Source organism: Orcinus orca, chromosome 4 (genome assembly GCF_937001465.1).
Source record: "Orcinus orca chromosome 4, mOrcOrc1.1, whole genome shotgun sequence".
NCBI lineage: Eukaryota > Metazoa > Chordata > Mammalia > Artiodactyla > Delphinidae > Orcinus > Orcinus orca.
The window spans coordinates 69069882-69091944 of NC_064562.1; the positions used below are offsets into that span (position 1 = coordinate 69069882).

At 38.4% G+C, this 22063-nt stretch overlaps 1 protein-coding gene and 1 long non-coding RNA gene across 3 annotated transcripts in view; one reads left to right on the forward strand and one right to left on the reverse strand.

Moving 5' to 3' along the window:
* Nucleotides 1-11552, reverse strand: part of LOC117200857 (uncharacterized) — a 27594-nt gene extending 16042 nt beyond the window's left edge. Inside the window, exons 1-3 of the long non-coding RNA XR_004482572.2 lie at nucleotides 11393-11552; nucleotides 6101-6448; nucleotides 1549-1663 (exon numbers count right to left, since the gene is read on the reverse strand). This is a non-coding gene — a long non-coding RNA (uncharacterized LOC117200857). The remainder of the gene's footprint in view (nucleotides 1-1548; nucleotides 1664-6100; nucleotides 6449-11392) is intronic.
* A 20-nt stretch (nucleotides 11553-11572) lies between these two features.
* UBA6 (ubiquitin like modifier activating enzyme 6) overlaps nucleotides 11573-22063 on the forward strand; it is an 80005-nt gene continuing 69514 nt past the window's right edge. Inside the window, exons 1-2 of one of the 2 annotated variants that reach the window (XM_033425560.2) lie at nucleotides 11573-11727; nucleotides 15757-15819. In XM_033425560.2, the coding sequence (XP_033281451.1) occupies nucleotides 11657-11727; nucleotides 15757-15819 (134 nt within the window). In that variant the 5' untranslated portion in view covers nucleotides 11573-11656. The remainder of the gene's footprint in view (nucleotides 11728-15756; nucleotides 15820-22063) is intronic. The other variant, XM_004268349.4, reaches the window with a different exon arrangement.

The window sequence follows — 22063 nt, forward strand, 5'->3', positions numbered from 1 at the left end:
TCTTGCTTCCAACCATGCTTTACCTATGGAAAAGGTAATGGGATATCATTTCTTTGATTAAGCTATAAGGTAAAGGTGATAGGATGTTCCTCCCATGACTCTTGTTACATTATATATGATTATCTTAGCTGACTGAGCCCGAAATTCTCCTGCTGCCCTTGAAGAAGCAAACAGCCACGCTGTGAACTACTTTTGCAGAGAGTATGTGGCAGGGAATTGTGGGCAGCCTCTAGGACCTGAGGGTAGCCTCTGGTGGACAGCCAATGAGAAGTTGGGACCCTCAGTCATACAGATGCAAGGAAACGAATTCTGCCAACAACCTGATAGCCTGCAAGTGGATTTGTCCTTAGTCAAGCCTACAGAGCAGAGCACAGCCTGGCCAACATCTTGATTACAGCCTGCTGACACCCGAAACAGAAGACCCAGTCTCAAGCCTGGGCTCCACACCCACAGAAACTGTGAGATAAATGTGTGTTGTTTCAAATCACTATGCTTGTGGTAATTTATTATGCAACAATGGAAAACTAACATACTTAGCATGTAATATTGTAAGAAAAAGATTGGGTCCTCATCAAATCCTAGTTAAAATAGAAATTCTCTCCTTTCAGAAATATACTCAACAGTGCAGCATATACAATTATAAATGCCTACATTATTTTTTCTTTTTGACTGGAAATATAAAATTTATCAGAATTCCTGTGTTTGTAGGGTACAAAACTGTAGCAGTACTAAAGCCAGTGAGTACATCTGTTTCATGCATCTCAATGTATGCGATTAAATGTTAGGATGTCATTACTTACAAAGAATTTTGAAATTGAAAGAAAAAATTTAAAACTATCACTATATAAAACATTATATTATAAAACATTGTTATTCTAAGACATAATTAGGGAGTATGAAGCCAAAATAATTTATGGGAAAAAGTACTTTAGAGTTATGTCAAGCAGTTAATGCTTAAAATTATTACTTTTTTTTTTATTTTTTTAGATTTTGTGATGTTTGTAAAATCTTCAGGCCCCAGAAAACATGAATCCTTCTGATAGGAACTAAGCCTCTGCATTATTTCTAAGACCACTTCCCACTTTCCAAACTTATACACTAGTTCTGGTAAAAGGATTCAAATTTTATTTTCTTGCCAAATTCACTATCCCAGTGATCTCTTCAGAAAGCTAGACTTGCTAGAATGGGGTCCTGCCTTATTCCTACCATTCTAATGCCTCCTCTCCATTAGAATGGGACTGAAGTCTGCTCCTAAACCAACTTTAACTAAGGAGAACATGCTATTTTTATTTCACGCATCTCTGCTGCAAACTATATACTGGTCTGCGTACCAAAATCTCTAATGCTCCCTACTTTTACAGATTTTTAATTACTATGCTCCACACACCTAATAGGATGTATCTTGCTGCACTCTCATCCACTGCTTTCTCTATTACTAGTTGATCTCTGCAACTAGTTCTCTATTACTAGTTGATCTCTGCAATATCAACTAGTTGATATCTATCACTAAACATGCTGAATGTGTTCTACTTTCTAGGATGCACTTACCATATTCACTGATAGCTGGTTCCTCTACAACAATTGCTTGCCCCAATAGATGTAGTTCCCAGGAATACCTTCATAAGGTCTCCAAGTCCATTGCAGATAACAATCCCATGACAATCTATTTGACAAAATGCAACCACTATCAGAACAGCACTGTCAAATTCAATAGAAAACAGATCCCAAAGAAATAGAAATGCAGAAGCTGACAAAGATTTATCAGAGGAGCGCTCTCTCAACTTCCCACTGTTAAACATTCCTAAACTATATCCTGTTCTCTGTGCTCTCCTATTACAATGGAAGACTTGTCCCTGCTCCTCTTAAAAGCCAATTCCTCTCCTTGTGTTGTGGATACCATTCTCTCTCACCTTTCAAGGACATCACTTCTTCGGATATCCCCTTGTCCTCCTATACCATCAATCTCCCCCTTTCTACTAAATCATTCCCACTGCTGTATGAAAATGCTTTTTATCTTGCATCTTAAAAAAAAATCCTCCTCAGCCATATACTCAATTTCAGCTTCACCTCCCACAATCCATTTCTCTACTGTCCCTCCCAGAAAACTTCTCAAGAGTTGTCCACACCTGATAATTCCTCTTCCTTACTTCCCTTTTAATCTTCAACACCTGTCACCTTGTAGTCTGTCCTTACTACTCCAGTGAAACTCTAGTAAAGGTCACCAAAGATCACCCTACTATGAAAACTAATGGTGATTTCTCTGTTCTTGACTTACTGTAATTTTCATCAACAGTCAAACAATTGTTCATTCTCTCTGTAAGGAGCTCAGGTGAAGGAGGACTGGGCCATATCTTGGAGAATACTGGAGTGGCAGGAGTTAAAAGAGAAAGCTTAATTTGGGAGAGAGCACAAGACAAAGAGGTGGGTTGGGAAATTGTCAAGCACCAGGGAGCTACATGGAAGCTTAATTGATGTCTGAAGGCCATCCCTCTGTCTTCAAGTGAGTAAATAAGATTGCCGTCACAGAGGAGCCCCATTGTTGTTTTTCTTATCACTATCTGGTGAATGGCCTTCCATTTTCAGATATCAGCACAATATCCCTTAGCCATTCATGAAAACAGTAATCATCCTAAAACAAGGCTGAGCCCCCATCTGAATAACTATTCTGGGTAGAAATCCAATTTTCATCAGTCTAGTATATTTTTAATTCCACTGAAAAGAGGGGGTGGTAATTCCTTAACAAATTAAGAACAAAGCCCAGCATCAATACTTGAGTGGAACCGGACAGTGATGAATTCCTATACCAATTTGCTTCCCACTTGAGACACTCCTCTTAGCTCTGTGAAACCATCCCCTCCCAGTTTTTCTATCTCACTAGGAGTTCTTTCTCAGTTTCATTTTTTCCTCTTTCTATTCTACCTAATGTTTATATGGGCTCAGATCTAGGGATTCTTGGTTTATCTGTCTACCCTCTCCCCCTTGGGGATATCACCCAGTACTCTGTGTATGTGTGTGTGTGTGTGTGTGTGTGTGTGTGTGTGTGTGTGTATATATATATACGTATATATATGTATATATATATATACACATATACAAACACATGCACATGTACACACACATATTTATATATATATTATTAAATTTATATATTTAGCTCAGACTTCTTTAAGCTACAAGTTCATAGATCCAAATTTATACTTGATTCCTCTTCATGTACATCTTAAACTCAATATATCTTTATTATGTTATAATGAACTCTTTATTTCTTCCCTAAATCACTTTCTCATTTATTCCTTCCATCTCAATGCTGGCACCAAAATATGCCTAACTTGTTCAAGCCAAAATCCAGGATTTATTCTTAATTTATCTCTCCATAGTATCTTATATCTAATCCATCAATAAGTTCAGTCTTCAAAACATTTTCCAAATCTATTTCTCTATTTCTATTGTCATTGACCTAGTCTAATCCAGCATCACCTCTCTCAACCTGATTAGAGCCACAAACTTCTCACCAAATTCCTCTTGCTCTGCTATAATCCATTCTCCACAATGCAGCCAGAATGCTCGTTTTAAATATAATTAAAATGTCACTAGTCTGCTTACTCTCTAATGACTCCACATCCCACTTAAAACAAAATCCAAATTTCTTATCTTGGTGTTCTTGAGCAACTTTGAATGATCAATTCTGACTTCAGGCTGAGAGGCTGTGGGACATTGCCAATGTTAACTTTTTTCCTTCTTCAGTAAAAGGATGGAATTAGTATAATATCATCATTGTCCCTAAAGAGTGACACAGCAAGACCCACACTGTGGTTCAAGGAAATATATGTGTGTGTGTATAATATATTTTTTATATATTTATAATTTTGTATATATATTTACATGTATATGCTAAGAAAAATGAAATATGTAAAACTCTGTAAAATTCTTTGAGATATTTCAGAGTGCAGATGTAATACAAGTTTGCTGCCTTAATGTTTCTATTCAGTAATGGAGAAAAATACTACCTTCATCAATTAGGATGCTTTAAGCTAGAAGAATGAGAAACCCAATTAAAAATGGCTTAAACAAAAAGAAACTATTTCACATATCAAGCATTCCAGAGCTTAGCTGACTCAGAGTTCCGGGAAATTTAGGATTTTGGCATATGCACTATATGAGTTTTCTGATCTCAGGCTTGTCCATTTTGGCCAGGAAAAACCTGAAACGGCTGCAGGAGGCATCTCCTCACAGAGTAAGTCCAAAGACACAAAAGGGAATATATCCATGATGTGTCTATTCTTATCAATAGGGAGAATCTTCTTCAGAAACCCATCCATAGGACTACCTCTCACTTATTATCCTGAACCGCCTAACATGTCAATGCCTAAACCAGTCAACTCTAAGGAGATTGGGATTTTGACTATTTTAGTCCAATCATAACTCAGTATCTAGGGTTAGGGAGAAATCTAGCCTCCCATGAAGCTCATGGCAGCCTTATGTCTGAACAAAATTGATATTCTGTTAACAAGAAAGAAGATAGATCTCTTACCAAGAAAGAAGGAGTGTGATGTCTGTCAACCTGTCTTTCAGCAATTTAAATGACTAAAAAGAAGCTGTGATTAGATGTCATCAATGACCATAATTTATGTTCAGTAGAAGTATTAAAAGTGATGGGAGCATCTCCCATTTTGAAGCAATCACCAGATCTATCCACGAAACTTGGTGGTAGGCAAATCTATTTGTTGCCTATTCCTTTCATCCAGAATTGCCCAACATTTGGAACTAAACATGAAATCTCACCAGCAGAGGGCTGAGGATTCATGCAGGTAATTTGCTGTTGTTGCCATTGTTACTTAATATTATCTTAATTGATAATAAAGAATCTTTAGAGTATGTTTATTCTAAACTTATCATTTTACTAATTATTAAAACAGATATCTCTCTTCCTACCTTATTGGAGATGATAACCTGGACTCAGTATCTATTCCCTCACCTTTGCTTCCTGTTTCTACCACCCTGCATTAAAGCATCCCTAATCACATTGGTGAGGTTAGTGTCCAGAATAGAAACAGCTGCTGGGAACTCTATTTCCTGGAATATAAAATCCAGCGTCCCACCCAAAGCCCAGTGATAAGAGGATTGTGAGAGATGACTCTTTCAATACCTTCTTCAGTGAGAATAGTGTTATCTAGTATGTCCCCACAAGAATGTTTATAGACCTACAACGAATTGTAAGTGATGAAGGTCTCTCTAGAATGCCGTCACTGGCAAAGATGTTGCAAATAGCTGTGCCTCTAGGCACTACACCATTGAAAAGGAAATCAGTGACCTAGTGTTGAACAGGATTCAGAAGCTAGCTGACCTGAGTGTAGTTTCAGGCTTTCTTGGATTTCTGCTGGTTGGTTGTAAAGTCAGTTTCTATTTCTCATTCCTGCTGATAGTTGATTATAGGAACAGTTCTCCATTTACCCAGCTTCCTAGTTTTTCTTAGCTGTATCTGAAGTCTTCAACTTCATCTACTCTGGAGTATTACGATTGTGATTTTATATGAGATAATGGGGCTGCCTATATTTGAGTAGAAACCTTAATTACAAGCACTCAGTATACAATAACCTTAACCATATTATCAACAGTATTGTATTCTCCATCACTGCTTCCCTCAGATTTTATGATGCCTTGCACATTTATGTGACAGAATTCCGTACTAACTTTTTCTCTATCTCCATACCTACCTCCCTCTGTCCACATATATCCCAGTTATCTTTGCTAGAAAAGCCAATCACAAACATTTTCTGTACCCAAAATTACTAATTCTTTTTCTGTTACCTTGCAATGGTAAATATAAGGCATGTCTAAAGGCAGGATCCAGAGTATAACATGACATCAGAGCCAAGAGGAATGGAACCGCAAATAAACTAAGCAACGGAAACAAAAGACTAACACAAAGATCGGTGCAGTCCAGAACGCAGTAAGGAAAGCCGTACTGAAAGGAGGTTTAGAGGTAGCCCAAAGAATGAGTTAGAGGAAGCAAGTTAGAGCAGCGCAAAATTTGGTCCTAGGTCTAGCAGCGCACAGATCACCAGGGAACTTGTCAGAAATGCAAATTCTCAGCCCCTACCCAAGCATACTGAAGCATAAATGCTAGTGGGGGTCCAACCAGCTGCTTTAATAGGCAGGCCAGGAGATTCTGGTGTGTGCTGAAGTTTGATGCCTCCAGGCTAGAGGTGCTGGCTGCCAAACCAAAGATGAGAAAACAAGCTGAAGATGAGAAGGGAGATGATCTGAACGTCGTTTCAGTCAAGAAAAAAGATGTGAAATTGGATAGTATAGTTTGAGTCTATGGTGAACAGTGACTGTGGCTGAATTCATCTTTGGAGTAGGGCTCTGAGCATCCTCTTTCATAAAGGGGTTGAGGTGCCTTTATCATCCAATTAGGGCACATCCAGATGCATTTACAGCATATTGCCTAGAAAGACACAAAAACATGAAGTCCCACTTAGGGATTTTCAGGTTTGTCATCTGTTTTCTACCAATATTTGAAGAAGGTTAAACTTAGGAGCATGATTTATTATATTTTATCTCTAGTCACTGTTGCATAATCAGTTAAATCAAACAATAAAGTGCCTTGAAAAATATATTTCAATCGTTAATCTAAAATGACTTGTCTTTTTATTGCTCTATGGGCAATTTTTAAAAAATATTTCAGGAAAATGGGATATGCATATATCCTAATTCATAGACCACTTATGATGATAATTATTCACATTTTGAAAAGGTTTATTTCCTTCGCAAAGGAATTCCCTCTAGGTTCTTCTAAATAGTCTGTAATAATCAGCTTCAAGCCAGTTCAAATGTTATCACAACATCTTTGGACAAAGAAGCCTGCTTCAAAACTCAGGAGGTTGGCTGCTTTCCAACCATGTTCATGAAGGCCTGACCTCAGGACGTAGTACTTCTTATTCTTTATGACAGTCACGGAACAGGTATTCCAATTGTTGGGATCTGGGTATAATATACTAGAGAAATACTCAACGAGGGATGAAGCTAGTCATGGCTCTGTACCTGTAATGATGTGAATTTATCCAAGACATTTAAACTCTTTACCTCTTTGACTCATCCTCTATAAAGCAATAGGGTTGTATACTGAGGTGACTGCTAAATATCCTTTCTGTGCTAATAGTGAATAACTTAGGAGAATGAAGTGAAAATGCATGTAAATAGCCTGTGTAATTATAAAACACAATATAGATGTTGTTTATTATCTTTATAATTTATGATGTGAACTATTTAATTTGCAGAAATCCAATTTGTACATAAAATTTCAGGAAGATATTCATTACAATGTACACTTACATGACGATCAAGACAGGGCAATTCTAAATGTATTGTGGTATCCTGGATTGGATCCATACAGAAAGAACATTAGTGAAAAACTGGTGAAATCCAGATAAAATATGTAGCTAGTTAATAGTATTGAACCAGTATTAATTTCTTAGTTTTGACAAATGGACCACGGTTATGTAAGATGTTATCGTTAGAGGAAGCTGAGTGAAGTATATACAGAAATTGTTTTACCTTTGCAAATTTTCTGTAAATCTAAAATTACCCAAAATAAAGATTTTAAAATAAAATTATTGTACCATGCCTTGAGAATGTAACTATGCATTCATACATACATACACACATATAAACACATGCAGCACAGAGACAACAGAAATGAAGGAAATCACAGAAATCAAGCCACCATATTTTTCAGCACTACACCAAAGCAACAAAAAAGGAGCTCTCTGGCGTTAGAAAAGTTTTCCTGAAACCTGTGAGAAAGTAAAAATGAGCTTGGACTAAGAAAGTAAAAATCTGCTTTGCCATTCATCAGGTATAGATAATAAACACAGATAAAGCCAGCTGTAAAGTTAACAGAAAATAGTATTTCTCCCAAGAACATGCTGTAGTGTCACCAAAAAAATCCACTATGAGTAACTGCTGCTTTTTTTACTCACAGAGAACTCTTTTCTCTAAAATCATAGATTGTCAAAAAACTTGCTCTTTGAAATCTTTCATTAAGATTGAAATATCCCATTCTTGGCTAGATGATCTGAGTTAAGTGATAGAGAAAGAGCCTCTACTTCCAGAACTTCAGAAAAGGGGTTTGTGGACACATTCCTCACCTACTTCGACTCTGTAGCTACCAAAAAAACAGGGTCCATGTTACAGTCCAGACCTAAGGTAGGCCCCCTTACATACATCCTTCCTTTCTTTTGAGTCTATCAAAATACTACTTCGTTTTATTTCTCCTAAATTCTACACTTCCCCAAATTCCTATAATAAACCTACCTTTTCCTTTGATGAGGCATCCCATGGTGGGCTCCATGGAATGTGGCCTCCCTCCTTGCACTGAGCCAGAAACCTGACATTCTTGGAATACAGTTTTGTTTCTGATGGATATAGTCTTATTGGACTAGGAAGCCTGCCTCATACTAAAAGTTAAAGAACAGTAATTTCACATAAAACTGAGCTGCCCAAAAATATCAAGTTCAAATACTATACAAAATTATTATCACAAAAGGGAGAATAGGGCTTCCCTGGTGGCGCAGTGGTTGAGAGTCCGCCTGCCGATGCAGGGGACACGGGTTCGTGCCCCGGTCCGGGAAGATCCCACATGCCGCGGAGCTGCTGGGCCCGTGAGCCATGGCCGCTGAGCCTGCGCGTCTCGAGCCTGTGCTCCGCAACGGGAGGGGCCACAACAGTGAGAGGCCCGCGTACGGCAAAAAAAAAAAAAAGAGAGAGAGAGAATAAGGAGTATAACATCATCATTACAGATAATGAAAGCATGGCCCAAAGATATGTCACAAAATAGATCAAAACCGAAAGTTACTATTTTTAAACTAGCTAAATGACATTAAGAAAATGATACAAGGTATGAAAGAACAACATGATTCAGAATTAGAAAAACACAATTCTATGGAGGGAATCCTTTCACACTGTATACATATATCAGATCATCACATTGCACACTTTAAATATCTTACAATTTTATTTGTCAATTATATCTTGAAAAAGCTGGGAAGAAAATAGAAAAACTCAAAAGTTAAGGTGACAGAACTCAGGAGAATTAGTAATAAAGAATTAATTACACACAACAGATTATGATTTTCCGTAAAGAACCTGAACCAATCCTTAGGTCAATGTTTTTCTCATCATTTTCGTTGTCTGATGCTCATTCTCTAGTCATTCTCCAGGAAGGGCTCATGAAAATGATAGTCTCATCAAATACTGATATCATATCAAGTGTTGATAGTAGTTTATACCCTTTGCACGTGAGAGTTAGTTTTCCTGGATATAAAATCCTTAGTGCATTCTTTGTCCCTTGAGTACCCAAAATATGTTGTTCCACTTTCTTCTGACAAAAGTTTCACTGTGAAAAGTCTAGTGATATTCCAATTTTCTTCCCCATTTTGCAAATGTAAGAATACATTTAAATCTGGGTATCTGTTATATTGTTTGTTTGAAATAATTCATACTATACTTCACCAAATCATGACCTCAGTTTTAAGAACACCATTATTTTCTGTACTGATAAAAAAGAAAAAAAATACATTGCAATTTCAAGGAAGTTAAAATGTGGAAAAATGTGGGTCTTAGATAATATTCAGTATATTCATTTTCTATTGCTGTATAACAACTTACTATAAACATAGTGGCTTAAAACAACACAAATTTATTAGCTCACAGTTCTAAGGTCATAATTGTGGGCCCATCACAGCTGGGTTCTCTGCCCAGGGCCTCACAAAGTTGAAATCAAGGTACTAGCAGACCTGTTGTGATCTGGAACTTGGGGTTTTCTTCCAAGGTCATGTAGGTGTTGACCAAATTTAGTTCCTTGCAGCTGTAGGCCAAGGTCCCCTTCTCCTTATTGGCTGGAAGCTGGAGGCCACTGTAAGCCCCTAGAGGCCATTCCCATTCCTTTCTATGTGCCCCCTTCCCTTTTCGAAGCCAGAAATGGAGATTTTCCCTCCCATCAAATTCCTCCTCACACTCTGAATCTCCTTCTCCAGGAAAAGACCAGTCTCTTTTAAAGGTAGATAGGCAATTTACAAATAAACAAACATACACCAGAAGGTGACAAATCTCAAAAAAGAAAAATTTTAAAGTGTACACTTGATTTTCCCTCAGTCTAGAATGCTCTTCTGCTAGATATTCACAGGACTCACATCACTTAGGTTTTTAGCTCAAATGTCACTTCTTCAAAGAGGCCACCTTTGACTACTATGTCTAAAATTGTCTCTGTCCTCCTCCCCAAGTCTCTTTTCTTCACCTTATAAAGTTTTCTTCATCGTATTTACTTTCTAATGTTATTTTTCATTTATTTTCCATTTTTTGGCCTTCCCACAATGAGACTGATGAAATCAGGGATCACTGTATCACTATCACCTAATCATCATCTAGTCATTTGGCCCTAATGTTTAACAGGCATTCAATAAATATTTAAGAAGGAAAGAAACAGGGAAAAGAAATTAGGAGAGAAACTGGTGTTATTTGCGGAGCGAACCTTTCAAAGATATTTGTATCTATTAATTTTTGAATCAAGAGAGAAGACAGGGGATTAGTCCAGTCCTAGAGCAGAACCTTGAAAGAATGGGACACAGACCAATTTCATTTTCATGATTATGTAGAAAAGGTACACAACTTGATTGAGAGATCTGAATGATGGCATAGGTGAGCAATATGAAGTTTCCAGGTATTTGGAGATGTGCAAGTTGACAAGAGAAGAGAGACACAAAGGATAATGCCCTTTTGCCTGGACCCTCTCTCCACACCAGAATGGGAAGAAATTCTAAGTAAAAATATCATACATTACAGATGATATAAATACATAGTGTCAAAGTATTTGCCAGTTTTTAAAATCCTACAGACATTTCTCCAAACATACACTTATTTAGAATGAAAGATAAATCGTAATATTATTGAGTCACACTAATTCTTGTTGTTTTCCAAGAAAAGTGAAAGGGGAGTCAATGGAAAGGGAATTAGATGAGAGGTCCTTACACATATGTTCAGGTACTTAATCTGGCAAGTCACACCAACCGTAAATTTCTGTCCCTCACAAATTGAAGGGGGCAACCTGGATGACATATGCCATTCATAGCTCATAAAATCACGATTCTATCAAATTTGTGACAGTGCTTGACACGTAGTAGACGTCCAAAATTATTTGTTAAACGTGTAACGTCTTAAAATGGAATCCCAGACTGGAAATCCGGAGCTACTTATTACTAGCTTTGGGGTTTTTTTAAAAGTATAAAATGAAAGGGTTTCTTCTTCCTGCTATAAAACTCTTAAGGATTTTGCTACGCAATCCTATCACTTCGCTGGCCACTGGAATCCTCTGTGTTTGGTAGGTGACTCGTACCTTCAGTGTTTTGGTTCGGTTTACATCTGCCAGACGCCAGTCGCAACATTCCATTCCCTGCAATCACCTGCAGCAAAGCCCACTCCACGACCACACCCAAACCGGAAGCCAGGACGCCTCTGGGCTTGACGGGAAGGCGCCGCCGGGCTGCGCGCTCCCCCAGGCCCGCCCCCTCCGGTGACGTCACCGCTCGCCCCTTGACCTCACGGTCCTGCCCCCTTCCCTGCCTCCCAATATCCAGCAGCGGCTGCGTCTCAGGAGGTGATGGAGGGCTCTCAGCCGGTGGCCGCACGTCAGGGGGAAGAGGCGTCCTGCTCCTCCTGGGGGGCCGGCAGGTGAGAGGACGTGTGTGGGCGCGAAGAAGCAAGGCGTGGCGGGCAGGACCCAGAGCCCGGCTTTCTGCTTCTCCCCCTAAGGCGGGCAGGGAGTGCGCGAGAGGCCGCGGGGCTGGCCAGAGCCGGCCCTGGGCGGCTAGGGGAGCGCGCGGTGTGGGTGTGGCGGCGTGGGCTCCGGCCTCTGCGACTGCCGGCTTCATTGAGGAAAAAGCCCACTTATCGCCCCTTTCAGCGCTTTCTCAGTTCCGGTTGGGGTTTGCCATTCCTCCTTCCTCCCAGTCACCGGACGTGGAGGGGAGGGAGGGGCTCCGGCGGGGAGTTCTGGTCCGAGTCGCTCGGTGTGAGCTTCCCAGACCTGGTGCCGGACACCTTCCCTCCTTTCGATAAAGTGAAAGCTAAGCTCTGCTGTGCGCTGTCCTCCGCTGAGATCCTCTGAAAACTGTTACCAGAGGGAACTTGGTAATAATGAATCAGTGGTAGTCAGGACACTCTGAGGCCTCTGTTGACTGCACTTTAAAAAGAAAGAAAGAAAGAAAAAGAAATCCAGGAAAAAAACACGAGTTACCCATTCTTATTTCCCAGTTGGTGTTGAGGTTCACGTCTTTTCCATTCTGGCAAAAATAGAGGGGAAATGTGCGTGTAGTTCCTGTTTCAATCATTTCGTAATTAATAAAGCGGATAGTTACATTCTGCCCACTACCAGAATACAATATGCCAAAGATAAAAGTGGCGCAGATTTGATTTTGAGCTAATGTGAGTGTTCACAAACCTGTAGCATTTTCACCAGCTTCAGACTGAAGGGATGCTTTTTGGTACCATGGTATTGCCTGCCATTGCCAGCATTGCCAAATTTACTTGGGAGATATTATGTAATACAAACAAAACCTTCCCTTATTTAAAGCATTTTTGATCGCCATGTAGACCTTATCATAAGAATGATTTTTGAAATATTCCAGTAAGGCAGAACTTTCTGAAAAGTAGGTGCCAGTTGTATCGTTAAGTGACAGAACTGGTTAGAATGTAATGCTCTACTCATGTTTACTTAAGAGCTTTACCCACTAGACTATTGCCCTCCATGCAAGGAAGATAGCTAGTGAAAGTATACTAGGGATAAGAAAGCTGTAATAAAAATTTTTGTTACAGTGCCAGGGTATATTGTGTATTTGTGTGTTTTTATTAGCTAGAAGCTGATATCACTTGATCATCTAATCAATATTTGATAACAGAAATAGTCACATTTTGATATTATATTTTCAAATACTTTAGCTTGTATAGCAACACCAGGCCTAGAAAATAAGTTTCCAAAACTGGATTTTGTGCTATCACGTTGTTTTTAGAATACTGTGATTGATAATTAGAGCTTCCCAAAACCTAGAATGGATCACACTTTTGCCAAGATGATATTGATCTTAGCTGTCACCGTGGCTCAGGCCCAAATGTCCCAGCTGGTTCCCTCTGGCTAGGAACTATTTCTGTTTCCCAGTGTTTACCTATTATCATTTTTCTTTCTGTGCCATGCTGTGAAAAAATTGGAATGAACTGCAGTAAATGATACATCACTTTGTGTCTTGTTACACTAGTATGTTTAACCTTTTTTTAATTTTTAAAATTCATTTAACATATTTTTTTTTTTAGTGCTTTCTTCATGCCTACTGTGAGAGGCAATAGGCAGTATAATGTGGTTGTCAGGAGCTAGACTGATTAGATTCAGGGCTCTGCCATTTACCTGCTCTGTGACCATGGGCATATTATTTAAGTTAATCTCTGTCAGTCTCAGGTTTTTTCCTCTGTTCAATGGAGACAGTAATAGTGTCTATCTCATAAAATTGTTGAAAGGGTTAACTGAGTTAGTACATCTAAAGCACTTAAAGCAGTGTGTGACACATATTTGCTCTTGTTATTAAATGTCAGGTACTGTTTTAGGGATTTGGAATACAGTAGTGAATTCCTAATGGATCATATATTCTATAGGGGAAGGCAGATGATAGTTAATGATAATGAAAAAAATACATAATTAATGATTTGAAGAAAATACAGCAGGTTGACAAGTTAGGGAGCCACTTCGTTGATTGTGTTACTAAACCAAACTTGGTCTGCTTCCCCAATGCACACCAAAGCCAATCTCCTGGCACCAGGTAATGGTGAAGAAAAGTACAGTTTATTGCAGGGCCAAGCAAAGAGAATGGGCAGCTCATGCTCAGAAGACAGAAACTCCCCATTGGCTTTCAGGGAAGGGTTTTTAAAGACAGTCTGAGGGAGAGGGTTGTGGGGTGTGTGATCCATGCTCAGTTCTCTGATTGCTTGATGGTGAGGTAACAGGGTAATGTTTTTGGAACCTCAATCATCAACCTTCTGGTTCCAGCTGATCAGCAGTTCAGCACACAGTTAACTTCGTCCACCTGGTGGGAGTTCTAGCATCTGCAAGACAACGAAAGGTCCTTGACTTTGTTTTATGGCTAAACTGTTATTACTTTGACTGCTTTCCTTTGTTTCTACATTTTCTCATCACTCTGATTAAATTTGCTCTTTGGAACTCGGGGAAAGCCTAGGAGGCTAAAACTTTTGTACAAACAAGCGGGGAGGGGAAATCTGTCCCAGGGAAGGCCCCACAGGGTCCTGCTCAGTTTCAATGGGGTGATCTCGAATGGTCTGTGATGTTTGTGAAGCAATATTTTAATAGAGGCTTAAATGGTAAGAGTCAGTTTTTCAGAGATCTGAAGGAAGAACATTTGAAGCAAAGGGAATAGCGAGTATAAAAACACTGAAGAGATAGCAAGCCTGGCTTTTTGAGAACCATCAAGTAGGCCAGTGTAGTTGAAGATAGTGAGCAAGAGGGAGAGGTGTGGGCGTTGAGGTTGGACAGGTAACTGGGAGACATACATAAAGGCCCTATTATGTATGCTAAGGTGTTTGAATTTTGTTCTAATGGTAAAGAAAACTTACTGAAGGATAATTCTAAGTTAGGGAGTAATGTCTGACTACATTCTAAACGTTTTAGGCTGTTAGATGGAAAATTAATTAAAGGGCAGGGCAATAGAAATATAATAGTTTAGGAGGCCTTTGAAGTAGTTCAGATGAGATATGATGATGGTTTGGCCTGAGATTGTATTGACTGAAATGGTGAGAAGTGATCAGATGTGAGATCCCTTTTGAAGGTAGAACTAACAGCGCTCACAGATAGAGAAAATAAGGGAACAAGTAAAGATCCTTAGATTTTTGGCCAGAGCATGTGAGTAAATGGTGGCATCATTTGCTTGGTGGTCCCAAGTGAGTTGGGAAAGACTGGGGAAGAATAGATTAAGCAAGGGAAATTGAATTCTATTTGAGGCTTGTTATTTTTTTTTTTGTTTTTTGTGGGGTTTTTTTTTGTGGTACACAGGCCTCTCACTGTTGTGGCCTCTCCCATTGCGGAGCACAGGCTCCAGACGCGCAGGCTCCGCGGCCATGGCTCATGGGCCTAGCTGCTCCGCGGCATGTGGAATCTTCCTGGACCGGGACACGAACCCGTGTCCCATGCATCAGCAGGCGGACTCTCAACCACTGCGCCACCAGGGAAGCCCGAGGCTTGTTATGTTTGTGATACCAGTTAGACATCAGAATAGAGATATTGTTCTGGCAGATGCATAAAATCTGGAGGGCAGAGGAAAGGTCAAACATGTAGAAATAAGCTTAGATATCATTATATGGTAAATTCCGAGTGTGTATATTATAGAAGGTTTATGGGGCACTCAAATAAAATTGCTAAAATATAGATCCATCAGAATATATGTAGCATTAATAAACAACACGTGAGAATAAAGCAACCATGGGCTCTAATTTTATAATACAGGGTAGGCAGTCAGTGAATTTAATCTTGATCTATTTTTAAAATCGAAATAAAGTGGTAAATAATAAAATATATATCTGGTTTGTAAAACCTGTTTTAGTAACTAGTGAATCTGATCCCATGTATAATTGAATATGAGTATTACAGAATATGAGTATTGAATAGCCATACTGGCCCTTATAAGTTATGTTTTCTTTTTTCAGTGTGAATACAAATTTGCCCAATATGCCAACAGAATCTGTGGAGATTGATGATGCATTATACAGGTAAGAACATTATGGAAACTGAAACATTTTCCCCATTCATTGTTCTCCAGTAACGGAGTAGTTTTATTCAAAGACACCACTAGGCCTATGCGGAATTTTGTAATATATATTCTAAGAGTTCCACTCAAGTTAAAAATTCGGGTTTCTTTTTTTGTGTTTTTTTTTTTACTATAGGCTGAAAGCTTGAATAATATTTAAATCTTGGTTGTGTTAGGTTTAGGTGATATGACTAAAAATGATTTTGCTATCCACTACAAAATATACCTCTTGTTTCTGGACAGGAGTACATATTTATGTTCTTGATAGTGCAGGAGTCTCATGAAAGACAATTCATTTCACTTTAGTTAGTTATACAGTAGCATCTAGAGACCATGTTAACTTCAGTGTGATCTCATTAACAACATTGCATGTTTGCACTGTATAGACAGTAGAGAAGTATTTTGTGATTGAAGAGCTGTGATTTGAATGGAATTTAGTGGGACTTTTTTTACCATATTTTTTCATGAAATAAAAATACTTTTTTCAAAATTAAAGAAAAATTAAAAACACATAAATTGCTGTCATTTCTAGTAGATACTTTGAGATGTTTGCATGAAAGATAGTATACTCTCAGTTTAAAAGTTTTTAGATTTCCTCTATAACTAATCATGAAAAAATAAATTTTATGTAGGTAAATTTGGAACAATAGGCTCATCATGTATTTTGGATTTCTTTCTATATTTTTTTATGTGGGATGCAGAGTCAATTTTGAGCAGTTTAGGAGGAGCTGATACATACCACCTGGTATGTTGATTTCAAGTCACATTTTGCGCTATACCTTGGAAGAAGAGATAAAGACTAACTTGTTTTGCTTACGTGAAAACTGTTTCACCATGTGGTCTCCTGACTATGATTATACTTCCGAAGTCATCTTAAATTTGGACTCTTCATCTGTAATTACGATGTTCTTAATGTCCTTCTGATCATATTCTTAGGAAAACAAATGGCAGCTCCTTGAGATAGCATTGGCTAATTTTTTTCATTATTTGTTACCGTCCTTGTGAAACATTTTTATATCCCTCCAATCCTATAATGACTGATTAATGAACATAATTTTCAGTAAACCAGAGATTAAATTTTCCATTTGCAAAGCTAGGTAAGTAGGCTTACAGTTCACTTGTAGTCAGTTTGCTGGACTGAAAGTAATAGAATACAGCAATTTAGGTATCATATATAGCAGTTCATATATGATCAGGTATTGCTGGATCATAAGGTAGTTCTATTTTTAATTTTTTAAGGAACTTCCATACTGTTTTCCATTGCATCTGGACCATTTTATATTCCCACCAACAGTGCACAAGAATTCCAGTTTCTCCACATTCTCACCAACACTTGTTATTTTCTCGGGTTTTATTTTTGTTTTATTATAGCCATCCTTACAGGTGTGAGGTGCTGTCTCGTTGTGTTTTTGCATTTCCCTGATGATATGTGATGTTGAGCACCTTTTCATATTCTTGTTCGCCATTTGTGTGTTGTTGTTGGAGAAATGTCTAGTCCTTGCCCATTTTTTAATTAGGTTATAGGCAGGGTGGGGGGGGGTTGCTATTCAGTTGTAGTTTCTTATATATTTTAGACATTAAACCCCTTATCAGACACCTGGTTTGCAAATATTTTCTTGCATTCCATAGTTTGCATTTTCATTTTGCTGATTGTTTGCTTCACTATGCAGAAGATTTTGAGTCTGTGGTAGTCTCACTTGTCTGTTTTTGCTTTTATTGCTGTGCTTTTGGTGTCATATCCAGGAAATCCTTGCCAAAACCAATGCTGAGAAGTTTCCCTCCTATGTTTTCTTCTAGAAGTTTTATAGTTTCAGGTCTTTTGTCTAAGTTTTTAATCCATTTTGAGTTGATTTTGTGGATGGTATAAGGTAGAGGTCTAAATTCTAATCTTTTCATTTTTTGTTTTGGAAATCCAGTTTTCCCAATGCTATTTGTTAGTCCAAACCTACCTTTTCCTCTGAGTACACTGGCCATACTAGACTACTTCTTACCATAGTTTATGCGTTTACACCTGTTGTCTTTTCTTTTTTCTTTTTAGTTTATTTTTGGCTGGGTTGGGTCTTCATTGCTGCGCAAGGGCTTTCTCTAGTTGCGGTGAGTGGGGGCTACTCTTATTGCAGTGCGTGGGCTTCTTATTGCGGTGGCTTCTCTTGTTGTGGAAAACGGGCTCTAGGCACACATGCTTCAGTAGTTGTGGCGCATGGGCCCAGTTGCTCCGCAGCATGTGGGATCTTCCTGGACCAGGGCTTGAACCCGTGCCCCTACATTGGCAGGCAGATTCCCAACCACTGCACCACCAGGGAAGTCCCCAAGGTCAATACTTTAAATACTATTTATTTATTCCTAAATATTGTCATTGAAATTTGTTTAATATTTACTAGGTATACAAGTTTTTCCCAGATGTGAATAATTGAATCTCAGGTTATAATTATTTGTAAACATTTAGGCTTTCCTACGAAACTGAAACTCTGTAAAATCTACAAATCTTGAATGTTAACTAAGTCTGATATTTGTACATATATTTAGGTAGGAAATATTTTTAGGGCAGTTTCAATACCTACTTTAACAAAGTGGTTTGCTAAATATATTTCACTTTTTTCTTACTACTCAATCTTAAATTACCTCATAGTTACTGATCAACTAAACCTGAAATTATTCTCAGAATCTAAAGATTTCTTTTTTGGGGTGGGGGAGCACTTCTAAAAGCATTCTGGGCTCCATCTCTATTTAATTTTGCATCTTTATTGCCAGCAAATTGCTGGGTGAGTTAGACAGCTAGTTAGACTTGAGCCAGTTCTGTAGATCTGCCCATTTCTTTTCCTCTGAAGATATGCCTGAGCCTGCTAATCCCAAGATTTATCTAAAGAAATGAATGAGTCCTAATTTAGGACTAAAGCCTTGGTTTTCTAACTCTGCTTTTACCAAAGAACTCTCTGTTGGAGGTAATTAAAACTCATTCAGATAGTGATACTTTGCTGTCTCTTTTTTTATGTTCCTTGCATATAGGTTCCTGTGTAAAGATCACTATATGAACAAGGCGTGAATATCAGAGCAGCACCAGGGCATTCTTAGCTTTCTGGATTAATACAGTCATAATAGTATCAAAACTGTGTGTGTTCTAGTGTAATACTAGAGGAAACTTCTCTGGCTTTTGAGATAACAGTTTTTCTGGATTTGCTTCTACTCCTCTTGACTTCTTTCTGAGACTTTTCTTAGTCTGCTCTTGCTTTGCCTGCACCATGAATGCCAGGTTCCAACTTGAGGATTTTTCTCTCAGTTCATACTCTAGTTCACATCCATTTCCATGATTTTAGCTTTCTGTCTATATTTGAGTCCCTTTCCGCAGCTTTCTTCTTCCAAGTTCAAGACCTTTGTTTTTAAATGCACACAGGATGCTGTTTTCTTGTTTGTTTGTTTTGGCTGTGTTGGGTCTTAGTTGAGGCACGCGGGATCTTTTCATGACGGCACGCAGTCTGCTCAGGTTTCTCTCTAGTTGTGATGTGCAAGTTTTCTCTCTCTAGTTGTGGCACACAGGCTCCAGGGCACATGGGCTCTGTAGATTGCAGCACATGGCCTCTCTCGTCGAGGTGAGCAAGCTCAATAGTTGTGGCACGTGGGCTTAGTTGCCCCGTGGCATGTGGGATCTTAGTTCCCCGACCAGGGATTGAACCCGCATCCCCTGCATTGGAAGGCAGATTCTTTACCACTGGACCACCAGGGAAGTCCACAAGGTGCTTTAAAGGTAAACCAGGCAGATGTTCAGCAAATAACTACCTTTTTTTTAATTGATATATAGTTGATTTACAATGTTGTGTTAGAATATCTACTTCTTAGAGAAACACTATGGTACAGTGAAATGAACATGGTCTCTGGATTTAGAGGATAATGTTCACATCCAATCCTGACATTTATATGAACCAAAACTAGTTATTTAATCTTTCTACTTCTCATGTGTAAATAAGAATAACATCTCTTAAAAATAATATCTAAGTCTTAAAGTGTTCACGCAAAAACTTAATATAAAATTTTCAGCATTAAGTAGCACTCAACACCATTGGAATCCTTTTCCTTCCCTCTTCCCATTCTCAAGCTTAATTAAATGGTGCCACACCCACTCAGTAACCTAAGCTAGAAACCTTGGTGTCATCTTAGGTTATTCCCTGTTTGTCATCTTCCAAATTAACTTTTTTAAATCCTTTATTTTTAAACAACTCTTAATTCCAGCTTTTTCATTTTTCTCTCCCTGCATTTGGAATCTCTCAATTGAGCTATTATAATATTCTCTTATGTGTTCTCTTTAAAACTATTCTTGTCTCTAATCCATCTTTCATAAGTTATTCAAAGTTGTATTTTTGGCACTTACCATGGAGTCCATGGCTTCTTGGCTTAAAATCCTTAAATGATTCCCTATAATCTACACTGATGAGGCCAAACTGTACAATACACATTTAAGCCCTTTTATGGATACAGCATAACAGTAGCTGACAGTTTGAACTTAGGTATTAGATATGAATTTGAATCATTCTCCATCATTTATTAGTGTATGATCTTAGGTTACTTAACCTTTAAGTCCAATCATTTCTTTCATTTATTCATTAAATATTTAATGAGAAAATGTGCACAAATTGCAAATAAATCATGAAGAATAGTACTGTACCTATGAATTCAGTAGCTTCTAATTTACCATGAGGCCATATCTTTCTTTTTAGACTCCATGTCACTTCTCACCACTTTACACTCTGACATCCTATTCTTTAGCCTTGTTCAAAATTTATGTATATATTGTCAGGGTCTAGGATTTGATTTTGCCCTATTTACAAGCTAAAAGCTAGCCTATTATTCTTTAGTGGATGCTAACATAAGGTGTGAAACATCTGGGTCAGAGACAGAGGATTTCATTACTTATAGCAAACAGCATGGGCATCAGCCTGCCCACTGTTATCAGTGGGCATAATTTGTGTGACTTAAATTTTTTTAAAGCTTTTTAGTGCAGAATATGGTTTATCTTGATCAATGTTCTGTGTGCATTTGGAAAAAATGTGTATTCTGTTATTTATTGGATTGTCCTATCAATGTCAATTAGGTCAAATCGATTAATAGTGTTGTTCAGCTCTTCTGTATCATCACTGATTTTCTGTCATTCTTTATATCAGTTACTGAGAGAGCGGTGTTGTCCATAATTTCCTGTTTGTATATTTCTTATTTCAGTTCTACCAGTTTTTGCTTCACATAGGTTGAAGCTCTGTTATTAGTGCATAAACATTTAGAATTGTTATGTCCTCTTGACCATATGTATTGACCATTTTATCATTATGAAATGGCCCTCTGTATCCCGGTGATTTTCTTTGCTCTGAAATCTGTTTATCTGATATTAAAAGTCTGCTTTTCTCTTGCTTATTGGTAGCATATCTTTTTCCACCCTTTGACTTTCATTTGTGTATTCAAATTGGGCTCCTTATAGATAGAATATAGTCGGATTTTTCTTTTTATTCAATCTGACAGTCTTTTTTTAAAATTCATTAATTAGGCCGCATTGGGTCTTAGTTGTGGCGCGCAGGCTCTTCCTTTCAGCGTGCGGGCTTCTTTATTTGTGGCGCACAGTCTTCTCTCTAGTTGTGGCACACGGGCTTCAGAGCGCAAAGGCTTAGTAGTTGTGGCACGAGGGTTTAGTTGCCCCGCAGCTTGTAGGATCTTAGTTCCCTGACCAGGGATCAAACCCGCGTCCCCTGCATTGAAAGGTGTTTTCTTCACCACTAGACCACCAGGGAAGTCCCTGACAGTTTGTCTTTTAATGGAGTGTTTACACCATTTAAATTTAATGTGGAATGTTGATACTGTTTTTGCTGTTTGTTTTCTAATTGCCTAATCTGTTACTGGTGTTCCTTTTTTTCTCTCTCTCCTTTTTTTTGTTGAATAATTGAGTATTTTAATTATATTTTATCTCCTTTAATTGGCATGTTACTCTACAGGTGTCCCTCACTACCCTTGGGGGATTGGTTCCAGGAGCCTCCATGTACACCAAAATCCATGGATGCTCAAGCCTCTTACATCAAGTGATGTAGTACAGTGAGTGCAGTTGGCCCTCCATATCCTCAGATGTGAATATGGAGGGCTGACTGTATATTTATTGAAAAAAATCCACGTATAAGTGGACCCACACAGTTCAAACCTGTGTTGTTCAAGAGTCAACTGTACTTCTTTCTTTT